The sequence below is a fragment of the Mus pahari genome, chromosome 7 (assembly GCF_900095145.1).
Source record: "Mus pahari chromosome 7, PAHARI_EIJ_v1.1, whole genome shotgun sequence".
In the NCBI taxonomy this organism is placed as follows: Eukaryota; Metazoa; Chordata; class Mammalia; order Rodentia; family Muridae; genus Mus; species Mus pahari.
The window spans coordinates 2466668-2479191 of NC_034596.1; the positions used below are offsets into that span (position 1 = coordinate 2466668).

The following is a 12524-nucleotide window of genomic DNA, read 5'->3' on the forward strand; positions in this document are numbered from 1 at the left end:
TTTACTAGTGTTCTTATTATTCCCTGAAACAGCACTATGAACTAGGCATCCATTTTCCCATTTAAATAGTGAAGAAAGCTTGACAGTAGGGAAGGGCAAGACCGGGGTGCAAACCCAGCTGTGTGAAAACGAGATTCCAGCTTTTATGCTGGGAACCACTAAACCAAGGGGCTTGTCCTTGATGCTAAGATGCTTTTAAAGTGGCAGTGGGAATGGTGCTGGACCACCTGCTGCAGAGGGAAGAAAACTGAAGTCTCTAGGACCCTGCCCAAGTTCTGCCTTAGGCAGAATGGCCCTGACTAACATCTGGACCTCCTCTGAGTCTTCCACCGCAGCCAGTTATTGGAGGAATGGTGAAAACTCATCTGGGCCTGAGACTCTCACCCACTGGCAAAGATTATCACTCCTCTGCTGTAAGAGTCTGAGAGCTGTCACATCAAAACCTTCTTCAAGGCCAGGTGTGGTAGCAGAGGCAGGTAGGTCTCTGAGTTTGAGGCCAGCGTGGTCCATAGAGTGAGTTCCAAGACAGCCAGGGGTACAGAGAAACCCTGTTTGTTTGTTTGTTTGTTTGTTTTTAATTTTTAAAATTAACAAAACAAAACACCAAGCCTCCCTCAAAGCAGTGGTGAGACGTCCTTCAGAGGACAGTGAAGAGGACACCAGTTGCAGGTGGAGCCCAGCCGCAGCGCCTGTGAACCAAGGCAGTGGGTGTTCCCTCTGCTGTGCAGAGCAAGTGACGAAGGAGTCCCATCGCCAGGACCCCAGAGTTCCACCTTTCCCTTTTTCTTTTTACCTTTCAGAAATTTGGAGAGCTTGCATTGACCAAAGAATCGAAGGCCCTGATGGGGCTTTATAACGGCCAGGTTCTGTGCAAGAAAAATAAATTTGGAGCGCCACAGAAGAATGTTCAGTAAGCTGCCCTGCCTAAAAAGCCTGAGAATTTACTTTGCAGCAAGTGTGTAGGGTGGAGGAGCCACAGAACTAGATTAGCCTCAGCCTTTTCTGCCCTGGACAGCCGAGCCTTTATTCCAGTACATTCTTGTTGTCAGATCCTCTGAGTTCTCCCTAGGCCCTTCTAGCACCTTTATAGAGCTTTCTTATTTCGGGACGACTCCCTGGCAGTCTGGTTCACTCTCACGTCTCAGACCAAAGCTGTAACTCGGCTCCTGTGGTAAATACTTGCCTGGCATATGGGAGCTCCGAGTTCAGTTGGCAGTACCACCCAACCCAGGTATGGTGATATAAGACCCTTAGCCCTGGGGCTGGAGAGATGGCTCAGCAGTTAAGAACACCAACTGCTCTTCCAGAGGTCCTGAGTTCAAATCCCAGCAACCACAAGGTGGCTCACAACCATCTGTAATGCGATCTGATGCCCTCTTCTAGTGTGTCTGAAGAGAGCAATGGTGTACTCATATATAAATAAATTTAGACTCTTAGCCCTGCTCTCATGAGGGTGAGAAGTTCAAAGTCATCCTCTTCGTGGTGAGTTCAAGGCCAGCCTTGGCTACATAAGACCTGTCTCAAAAGAAAAAAAAGAACACCCAGAAGTTACTAGTAAGGAGACTGACGTACCCTGGCTAGGATGGTAAATCTTGAGAGAAAGGGGAATGACAGAAAAAATGCTAAAATCACTATGAAGTTATCAAACAGACTATGAAGTTATCAAACAGTCTCCGGACATACCTGGGCTTAGGTGAGATTAGATTTGGTTCCCAGGTTTGGGCAACCGAGAGTTGGCTTAGTTCTGCCTTCATGGAAAAACCAAGTTTTTAGACCCAGTGAGTTTTACATTTATCTTTAAAAATCAAAAATGTATTGTAGATAGAAATCATGAAAAGCTTATACTTGTGGCTGGTGGTTGGTTTATTGGCTTACAGCGTGGTGGGTAGTGTTTCCCAGCTAATCAGTGCCTGAGATGTTCACCAGAACTGTTTGATCCTGTCCCTCCAGGCAGCTAGCCATCCTTGGTGCAGGGCTGATGGGGGCTGGCATTGCCCAGGTCTCTGTGGATAAGGGACTGAAAACTCTTCTTAAAGACACCACAGTGACTGGGCTGGGCCGGGGACAGCAGCAAGTGTTCAAAGGGTAAGTGGCCTGCCTGCTGGTGCCAGGAGGTGGACTGTGTGGGGCTGGGTAGTGTGTTTGCTTTTGTCTTGTTTTTCATCACTGGGTCCTTTTTCCTGAACATAGTGAGCCCATACGCTATAGTTTTACCAAAGTCCCCTTTGATTTTGTTTGTTTGTTTGTTTTAGAAATACTAATTATTCTTTTAACTCTTTTTCTTGTTAATGTCATAGGACATTGGCCTTTGAATGTTTCCTTATTAGTAGATATTCTAAATACCATTTATTTTATCCTTTGGTATGATACAGGTTTGGCTAAGGTTTGCATGTAGTTGCCCGTGGAATAGATTATGGAACCTGAACAGCAATTCAGGCAGGGCTGAGGGAGGGTGTGTGAGAACATGTGCTGACCAAGGAGGTGAAGGCAGGGCTGGCAGAGGGCTCTCCAGCCCACTTTCCTGACCAGAATGACACAGCAGAGCCCTTGCCAGTGACCAGATGCCCGAGGCCTGCAGACCAGCTCCATATCTGCAGCAGAACACCCATATACAAAGTATATGGCAAAGTAAAGGTAAAACAAATGTCTTAAAATGTGAACAAAGGATGGCTCACAGTCCCGCCTCACACGAATGCCACCAGTTAGGCTGAGTGGAAATGGAGTCAGCTCAGCCACACTGAGGCTGGTTTTAGCCCAGTGTTCTGCACAGACATGACAGATTAGCTGGCTGCATCAGACTATCCTGCGTGGGACTTTCTGCTGAGTGAGGGCATGTGTGTCCTAAGTGGATTGTGTGGCTTGAGCTCACTGTCCTCCCTCATCTGCAGAGGAGCGTGTGCGCTGCCACCACAGTGCTGGCCAGGACTGGCAGGTTGGTGATATTGCCAGATTATAATGTAAAATAAAAAGGAGGGGGCAACAGCATATACAGCAACACTGTCCCAACACCAGCACCTAGGCCTCCCCTTCCAGCATCTCCTGCATCACCAGCATGAAGAGCTGTTGCCATAGGATAGCCTCATCCCCGACTTCTAGATACTTCCTTTCTCATCTTAGGCTTGGTGAGTGCCAGTCACCATACTTAGCACACGTTTTCTTTCCCTTCCCAGAAACAGTGTCACTCAGCATTGAGTCAGTCACTGCTGTTGGCACTTAGCCTGTTGTAGCTAACTGTAGGAAGGCAGCCCATGGTTTTAAAACCTTTATTGGACAAAAAAATATGTTTTATGCATTAGAATTTTGCCTGTATATATGTCTGTGTAAGAGTGTTGGATTCTCTACAACCAGAGTTACAGTCATGAACTGCCAAGAGGTTGCTGGGAATTGAACCCAGGTCCTTTGGGAGAGCAGCCTGTGCTCTTAACTGCTCAGTCAGTTCTCCAGCCCCTTATTGATAGTTCTGTGAACTTAGCTGCAACTTTAGTTTTTCTTTTCCTTAAGGGAGTTAGTGAATGGGTTTTCAATTCAGAGGAAAATTCTCTTATTTATTCTGAAAAGTATGGTTAAGATGAACCTAAAACAAATCTCTTATTCCTTGGCAATAAAATGATTCAGTTATAACAAGAATCCTTTGTAGTTCTCCCTGGAAAAAGACAAGATCAGTGTTCGACTTGTGTACTGAGTGAAAGTAGATTGACAGCCTGAAAAACAGTCTTGGTCTGGAGACGTAGCTCAGTGTGAGAGTGCTCATAAAGGCCCTGGGTTTAATACCTGCGCTGGGGCTGTAGGGTAGTGGGGAGAGGGGGACAGTGTTAGAGAGCAGCATAAAGGGTACAGAGGTCAGTGTTAACACCTGCTGGTCTGGGACATGGTGGCAAGAGCAGTGCTCTGTGATTGCCAGTCTCCTCCTTGGGTCGTGACTCATCCTCTTGTGGGCACTCCCAACTGTCTTATGAGGAATACTGCCATGTGCAGTCATCTTGTGGTAGAAAGCCTCTATGGGTCCAAGGTGACATCAAATGTTATCACCTCCCTCACTAGCTGCTTAGCACCAAGTCCCTCTGAACTCGACCTCTTCAAAATGGGGGTAATGACACACCCTCGCAGGGTGCCTGAAGCCATACAGCAACTGTCTTCTGCTGTTCTGTTCTAAGAGTGTGTTCTTTCTAGGCTGAATGACAAGGTGAAGAAGAAAGCTCTCACGTCATTTGAAAGGGATTCCATCTTCAGCAACTTGATTGGGCAGCTGGATTACAAAGGCTTTGAGAAGGCCGACATGGTGATTGAGGCTGTGTTTGAAGACCTCGGTGTAAAGCACAAAGTGTTAAAGGAAGTGGAGAGCGTAAGTGAGGGCTGTCGCACTTGAATCCCAAGGACACCGAGCGGAGGGGTCAGAGGGGAGACACGCGCCATAGAGAATGTGTGGAGGTCAGAGGGTAACTTGCAGGAGTCATTTCTCCCCTCTCACCATGTGGGTCCCAGGGATCAAATCCAGGTTGTCAGGCTTGGCAGCAAGTACCCTTACCCACTGAGCTATCTTGGGGCCTCAAATGTAAGTTCGTATGTGAGCCTACACATGAAAGCTCAAGTATGAATCCTATGTGAAGAAAATTAGTTAAGTACCTGTCTTAGTTGGGGTTTCTATTCCTGCACAAACATCATGACCAAGAAGCAAGTTGGGGAGGAAAGGGTTTATTCGGCTTACATTTCCATACTGCTGTTGATCACCAAAGGTTGCAGGACTGGAACTCAAGCAGGTCAGAAAGCAGGAGCTGATGCAGAAGCCATGGAGGGATGTTCTTTGCTGGCTTGCTTCCCTTGGCTTGCTCAGCCTGTTCTTATAGAATCCAAGACTACCAGCCCAGAGATGGTCCCACCCACAAGGGGCCTCTCCCCCTTGATCACTAATTGAGGAAATGCCCCACAGCTGGATCTCATGGGGGCATTTCCCCAACTAAAGCTCCTTTCTCTGTGATAACTCCAGCTGTGTCAAGTTGACACAAAGCTAGCCAGTACAGTACCCTATGCTCCTAAGCACGGGGCTCATTAGCCATATTGGAGTGGAAATGGGGGAGGTTCCCAGCCATCTAAATAGCCTCATGAGTACGCAGGTTTCTCGGGAATTTATTGCTGTTGTTGGCCGTGAGCCATAATCAGGTGTCTTCGTGTCTCGGTAGCAAAGGGAACCACGGAAGCTTTCTCCAGGCTGTTTCAGATGGTTATCTGTGGTGGCGCTCCTTTGGTCCTGCTCCAGTGTTCTAAAAGTCCATTCTTGAGATGACAATGAATAAAATGTGTGCCTTATGTGGGTGATAGAAAGAAAAGTCTAGAAAAGGAGAAATGGCTGTAGTCCACACGTGGGAACAAGCACAGCAAGACTAGGCCAGAGAAATGACACTGAGCTGGCGGCACTGCCTTTGCAAGCTTGGTGAAGCAGGCAGGATTACTAAGGCCACCTAAGTAGTGGCTCACAGCCATCCATAATGGAATCCGATGCCCTCTTCTGGTGAGCAGGTGTACATGCAGCCTGGCCACTCATACATAAAGACATCTTTAAAAGAGAGGGAAAGTCCAAGGCGTGAGGAGGAGGACCTCCAGCACAGCATCATGCCCGTCCTCTCGGGAGACCTAATCTTTGCTGCTTCTAAGAAAACTCCCAAGCTGAGTCTACTAATGGTTCGGTTTAAACCAGCCGTCTCTTACCCCTATGAAACTATACAAGCTGTTCCTGACACTCTTCACGGGACAGTTTCTAAAGATTTGTTTGTTTTTATTTATATGAGTACACTGCAGCTGTCTTCAGACACAGACTAGAAGAGGGCACTAGATCCCATTACAGATGGTTGTGAGCCACCGTGTGGTTGTAGATGCATCCATCCTTCTGCCTTGGTCATTAGCTCACATCTCAGTGTACACATTGCTGAAAAGCATCTCTTGAATACCTTCCCTTTTCACAGTTCTGCAGTGGACAGCACCCTAAACACCAAGCCTTTCGGGGCCTACTCCTCCCATGGCCAGAATAGCCCCATAGCAAGGTTCTCCAAGAGCAAAAGAGGTAGCCGCAGAACTGCAGCAAGGCCCAAGACCAATGGCCATGCTTCTGTTGGTAAAACCAAGCCACAGCCAGCCCTGATTTAGAGCATGGGAAATAGACTCCTTCTTCCTAGGAAGAAAGGCATGCATGACCAAGGAGCGGCGAGAGTGTCGCCAGCCATCTTGGGAGATAAGGATTTGCTCTTCCTAGAGTAGAAGATAAATATACCTCCCAAGCTGGCCTTGAACTCACTATGTAGCCAAAGATAACCTTGAATTTCAGCTCCTGCTGCCTCTTCCCAAGTGCTAGGATTACTAGCATGCAACACTGTGCCCGGTTTATGCAGTCCTGGAGATCCAGCCCAGGGCTTCCTGCACGTGAGGTGAGCACTCTGCCTACTGAGCTACACCTCTAGCCCAAGAGGACCTTTCCCTCACCCCTGATACCATTCTAGCAGCTAAGAGAGTTCACTCTCAGAGTCACACAACACCGTCAGCTCACGGTCCGCTCTGGTTGGTTAAAAATCATAGGATCCCGGGCTGGTGAGATGGCTCAGCAAGTAAGAACACCCAACTGTTCTTCCAAAGGTCCTGAGTTCAAATCCCAGCAACCACATGGTGGCTCACAACCATCCATAAGGAGATCTGACTCCTTCTTCTGAAGTATCTGAAGACAGCTGCAATGCACTTACATATAATAAATAAATCTTTAAAAAAAAAAAATCATAGGATCCTCATCACAGCCGGGCCCTTTCCTCAAATGCCTATACTTCCTTTTAAATCCTAATGATTTACTTTTGTCTGTCATAATTAACGTTTTGTACTCAATTTTTCAATGTGTTAAATGTGTCTTCAACCTTGACTCTAATCTTAGGTTTGCATTCTGTGCCAAATTTGTGTAAATTTAACAGAGACACACCTTCCATATTTTTCACCCGTGTCAGAAAACGTGAATAAGTTGAGATTAGAGTCAGAAGGCTGAGCATCCTGTTAGGGACAGTGCAGACAGGCAACTAAAGCTAACAGTCGGTCGTATTTGTTTGCTGCACGCATAATTACAGTGGACACTGCCCTTCGGTGGCTCAGTCAGGATGAAGGAAGTATAGACTTTCTGACTTAGGAAAGGTGAGCGAGGGTACTGAATGGTGTGATCTTCCAGACTTGAAAGCACAACCAAATACCAAGAGGGGCCAACACCCATGCCCCACCTTGACTGAAACCTAATTCAACTCATCCTAGTGGCATTTATGTAAAGCACCACATTTACCCAGTGCTGAGATGTGGTCTCCAGGGCAGGACAGACCATCAGTAGAGGACTGCTCAATTAAGAGAGCAGGGTCATCACAAAAGTTTTTAGGTGACTCACAGAGGCTGGGGGAGTTCTACCTGGTGTAAGTATGGATTGGTGAGGAGGCTTGGCCTGAGCATCACTGAGCTGTGCGGCGGCTGTCATCTCTAAACCCACCTGACAGATTCTTACATGCTTTCCCCTGCAGGTGACTCCAGAACACTGTATTTTTGCCAGCAACACATCTGCTCTCCCAATCAATCAAATTGCTGCTGTCAGCAAAAGGCCTGAGAAGGTAAGCCAGACAGAAAGCCCTCAAAAGGCAGGCTGATTCAGACTCACTGGCTGAAATTTTAGTATATGAACCAAAAAAAGACCAGTGTAGATTATAAAATGGATAGGGTGCTTCCCCCAAAATGGTCACAGAAAACTGAGCGCCACGCTCTACAGGTGTAGGATGGTGACTGGTGTACATCCTTCGTGGCGGCTATTTCTCAAACGTAGACTATTAAAGTTACTTACATTAGAACCAGATAGTAAAGGCTAGGCCCTAAACCAAAAGCAGTGTGCTGTTCAGCTGTAGTGCAGTGTGGTACCTGCCTAGGCTGGGTAAACCTTCAACTCCAGCCTGGGAGGTCAGGGCTGGGGACCACAGCCTCACCCTGACCCTCCACCCCGGATATGAAAGTACTAAACTCAGCAGCACTTTGACTGAGTATTTGGAATGCTGTCGAGAAAGTTAGCTTTGCTTAAGCGGATTCATGAAGAATGCAGTCATCTAAAGAGGGGGAAAAGCCTCACTTCTCTGGAGGATACCAGTTGCTTCAACTGAGCAGCCAGAGAGATTAGAAATAACAACAACAACAAAAATTTCTAAGCAGCTAAAGTTGCTAATACTAGGTCTGTGTCTCCGAACCACCCAAGCCTGACTCTTCCCCCTCCCACGGTGTGTGGCTGCAGAACAGTCTGCCTTTCCTAGCACACTGGTCCAGGGATGTGATGTGGGGCGGCAGGAGACCAGGGACCCAACCCTCTGCCTAGATGAGCAGTGTTGTGCCCACAGGCCTTTCTCTCTAGCGGTTCCCTCCGAAGCTGGTAATGTGCTGGTTATGGCTCCCTCGCAGGTGATCGGCATGCACTACTTCTCTCCCGTGGACAAGATGCAGCTCCTAGAAATCATCACGACCGACAAAACCTCCAAGGACACAACGGCCTCTGCCGTGGCCGTGGGGCTCAGGCAGGGGAAAGTCATCATTGTGGTCAAGGTAAGGCCAGAAACAGGGGCAGGCTATGGAAGTTCAAACAAGATTTCTTGAACCTCCAGGTTTGTTATAACTCTTCTGCGGTGGGGGGCAGGGAGGGGGATACCAGCCTCTAAAACACTGTCCCCTAGGTTGTCTCCAAAACGGACAGTAGTAGTGACTATCTGGCTGGGGTAGAGTAGCAGGAATGTCTGAGCTCTGGCAGATCCTCACTGGTGACTCCAGACCTCAGGGATGACATGAAACCCAGACTGTTGAAGGTGGCTTCCTCTCCAACATAACATTGAGCATTCTGATAAGAGCTTAAGTCAGCTAAAGCTGTGAATGATGTCTGGGAAAGGAAGACTGGATGTGGTCGTGGGCAGCAAAGCAAGGCTGTAAGCTCCCTTCCTCTCCCTTGGCAGGATGGACCGGGCTTCTACACCACCAGGTGCCTTGCACCCATGATGTCTGAAGTCATGCGAATCCTCCAGGTGGGTACTGTTCTATGGAATGTCTGAGGCCTTGTCAGATCTTTTTCTGTCCTCCAAGCTAAAGATGTTCAGATGAGGGACAGCTGCTCCAGAATGTACTACTGCTTTTCTCTAGGGGCCCTTTTGTGTCTCCCTGAAACAGGACGTCCTGGGACTAAGACTGTGCCCAACAGGCAGAGTGTTCACTCTGCTGGTCGCTCCCCAGCATTGCAGGAGCCAGAGCCCACCAGAATGCTCAGACAGGCACATTGCTTCTGCATCCCTGGGGCGAACATCTCCCAGACCAGAGCCTACTTGGCCTGACTACCATTATATCTGCTACCACACACACACACACACACACACACACACACACACACACACACGGTTCTGCTAGCCGTAGCATCTATCTGAATCCTGAGATTCAGAGTCACAGCAAGAAGGAACTCTGTGATCTGAGTTCCTGTGGGATAGCTGCAGGACTTCCTTCTGCTTGTGCTTTCCTGGATGAAGCACTAGTTCTGGACCTGGCCAGGTGGTGTCCAAGAAAAGAAGTGGGCTCTGCACAAGGCTGTGCCTGCAGGTTATGCAGGCAGCCCTTCTGTGGGGGACCCGGGATGGCTGTGCTCTGAGGCCCTTGCTTTACCTCCCGTTCAGGAAGGAGTTGACCCTAAGAAACTGGACGCCTTGACCACAGGCTTCGGCTTCCCTGTGGGTGCTGCCACGCTGGCAGATGAAGTGGGTGTGGATGTAGCACAGCACGTAGCGGAAGATCTAGGCAAAGCCTTTGGGGAGCGATTTGGAGGCGGCAGCGTAGAGCTGCTGAAACAGATGGTCTCCAAGGGCTTCCTAGGTGAGTAACCCCAGGACACAGGAGTTAGGTGCTAGTTACAGAGCTCTGCGCAGGTGCCTGAGAACAGAGAGGGTGGAAGGGAAAGGCTCCGGAACACAGATCCTTATACATAGGGAATCTCCTAGGCTGGGGAAAGGCAGAGTTGGTGCCGTGTATGCCAGATAAATCAGCATCCTCCTCCTGCCATGGTCAGGCCCTGAGGTCTGGCTACCTGTGGAGAGACGGCCAACATACAGAACATACAACTGAGGCTGCAATGAAATCACCTTTAGGACCTGGGCCTTCCATTTGTACATTAAAATTGGGGGAGGGGGTAGGCATAGCCTTTCTATGCAGACTCAGATTTCCATGCACCAGAGCTCTCTCTCTCTTCTACCAATCATTTGACAAGGGTCAAATGGCTCAGTTGGCTGCATGCAGGAGCTTAGGAGTGCAGCGGAGTGCTAGAAGCTCACAGCATCCGGCAGAGACAGGGTTTGCAGCTGGGGTGAAAGGCAGTGACTAACGCAGTCTCTTTATTCTCTCAGGTCGCAAGTCTGGGAAGGGCTTTTACATCTATCAGGAGGGCTCAAAGAATAAGAGTTTGAATTCTGAAATGGATAGTATCTTGGCAAACCTGAGGCTGCCTGCCAAGCCCGAGGTGTAAGTGATTTGGGTGACTATTTGTCTGAAAACATTGTTTCTCCTAGTAGCTAGCTCAAAGCTTCTTGGCCCCTTTTCTATTCTGTTTATGACCCAAAGCTGGCAAAACACTGTACAGCTAAACTCCCTGCACATAAGCCCAGTTTCAGTATCCAGGTGAGAGTGGGCCAAGCCTGGGGACACCCTGCCTACCTGTGATGGTGGGAGGTGGCTGGTGGGGGCGCCTGCACCCCCCTCACTGTTGGTTACCTTTGGGAACGTGCTGCTGTTGCTGACCCTAAAGACGCAGCAGTCTTCTCTCCTGTGCCAGGCCCTGTTTGGGTGCTCAGTTCACATCGGTTAGGGAAGAGAAAGGACTTTGATCTTTGAGGATGGTATGGTGCGCCCTGGCCACCGACCCCCCTAGAACTCACCTGCACCCCACATGCATGCTCCTCCCTTTCTTTCTCTAGCTAAGTTCCCTTCTCTTCCTCAGCTCCTCTGATGAAGACGTCCAATACCGTGTGATAACAAGGTTTGTGAACGAGGCAGTCCTGTGCCTACAGGAAGGGGTGCTAGCCACACCTGCAGAGGGAGACATCGGAGCCGTCTTTGGGCTTGGATTTCCCCCTTGTCTTGGAGGTCAGTGTGCAGGCTGGGAAGTCACCTTCCTTTATCCTTGTGCAGGTTACTGTCTCTTTCACTAAAGTCTGTCTCTGCTCAGGGCCCTTCCGCTTTGTGGATCTGTATGGCGCTCAGAAGGTAGTGGACCGGCTACGGAAGTACGAGTCTGCCTATGGAACACAGTTTACCCCATGCCAACTGCTCCTCGACCATGCTAACAGCTCTAACAAGAAGTTCTACCAGTGACAGGCCCTCCTGCCCTACCCCACCATACACTAACCCAGACCCGGCAGTGCTGCTTCTCAGCCGTGCTGTCCAAATTATCAGGAAGCAGGAGAAAGACCAAGTCGAGCCTTGGATTTGCTTCTCCGTCAGAGTGCCTTCAGCCCCGGCCAGCTCTTCCTCCTGGTGAAGTCTGACTGAATCAACAGTTTGCACTTCATGTTGGAGGGGAGCCCCACTGTGCTTCTTTTGCAAGCCCTGCCTGAGACCCAAATCAGCAGCTAAGAGTAACCCAGAACACCTGCTGCCTGTGCCTTCCCAGAGGCCAGTGGGGCCTGGCAGTGCTAAGGGCATTTTTGCACCAAGCCAAACCCAGGATAACAATAAAATCCAGACTGTGTGCCTCTGCTAGCCTGACCTGTTTTCTTCTGTCTGCCTTGTGTTTGACCCCCCCCCCCCCCCCAGTAAGGAAGCCTGTGCAGTGGAGCATAGATGGGCTGGGAGGTGTCGGGACAGCTGCTTTAGACAGGGATTGTAATGTCAGAAAACAGACTCTGTGCCCATGCCTTATGCTTGACCACCTGAGTGCCTTGGCTGGGCTGCCTGGTCAGCGAGAGTGGGAACAGTAGGGGCGTGGTGTGCCAGGATGTGAAAGAGACTCCTTTCCCCAGCCACCTCCTCACTGTGCCATTGTACACGTTCTTGGCGTGCTCATCCTGGCTTCGGTGGCCTCAGTTTGTCCCACCCCTGTCCCTCAGTGAGAGTTCTCACTCTGGGAGAAGCAGGGCCTAGCTGTATAAATAGTGCTGGGCGCCTCCCTGGGTCCCACTGAGTCACCGAGTGGATAAGGAACCTAATTGAGGTCCCATCTGGGTCACTGTGCTGGACTCTTGCTCTGTCCCACATGGAAGTGCTTCAAGTATTCCCACTGGGACTGGCAGACAGAGCTCACCTGGCTCCACTGAACACTTGCAGTTCACTCCTTGGAGGACCAACAATAAAGTTGGTCATCTCAAATGCATTTTCAGGTGGCCAGAAGGCAAAGTACTGATCGCATGCGCAAAGGCCAAGCCCGGGTGTCTACTTGCAACTGAGGGCATCTCGGGAGCTGGCAGAGCTGCAGTTACACCAGACCCCAGTGGCACTGAGGGCATCTCGGGAGCTGGCAG

At 49.5% G+C, this 12524-nt stretch overlaps 1 protein-coding gene across 1 annotated transcript in view; it reads left to right on the forward strand.

Annotated features, from left to right (window-relative positions):
• The window catches only part of Hadha (hydroxyacyl-CoA dehydrogenase trifunctional multienzyme complex subunit alpha), a 37775-nt gene extending 26008 nt beyond the window's left edge, over nucleotides 1-11767 (forward strand). The window contains exons 11-20 of the mRNA XM_021201571.2: nucleotides 801-910; nucleotides 1951-2085; nucleotides 4171-4342; nucleotides 7530-7616; nucleotides 8446-8586; nucleotides 8988-9056; nucleotides 9693-9888; nucleotides 10416-10530; nucleotides 11006-11151; nucleotides 11234-11767. Coding sequence (XP_021057230.1) covers nucleotides 801-910; nucleotides 1951-2085; nucleotides 4171-4342; nucleotides 7530-7616; nucleotides 8446-8586; nucleotides 8988-9056; nucleotides 9693-9888; nucleotides 10416-10530; nucleotides 11006-11151; nucleotides 11234-11379 — 1317 coding nt within the window. The 3' untranslated portion in view covers nucleotides 11380-11767. The remainder of the gene's footprint in view (nucleotides 1-800; nucleotides 911-1950; nucleotides 2086-4170; nucleotides 4343-7529; nucleotides 7617-8445; nucleotides 8587-8987; nucleotides 9057-9692; nucleotides 9889-10415; nucleotides 10531-11005; nucleotides 11152-11233) is intronic.
• Nucleotides 11768-12524: the final 757 nt, after the last annotated feature.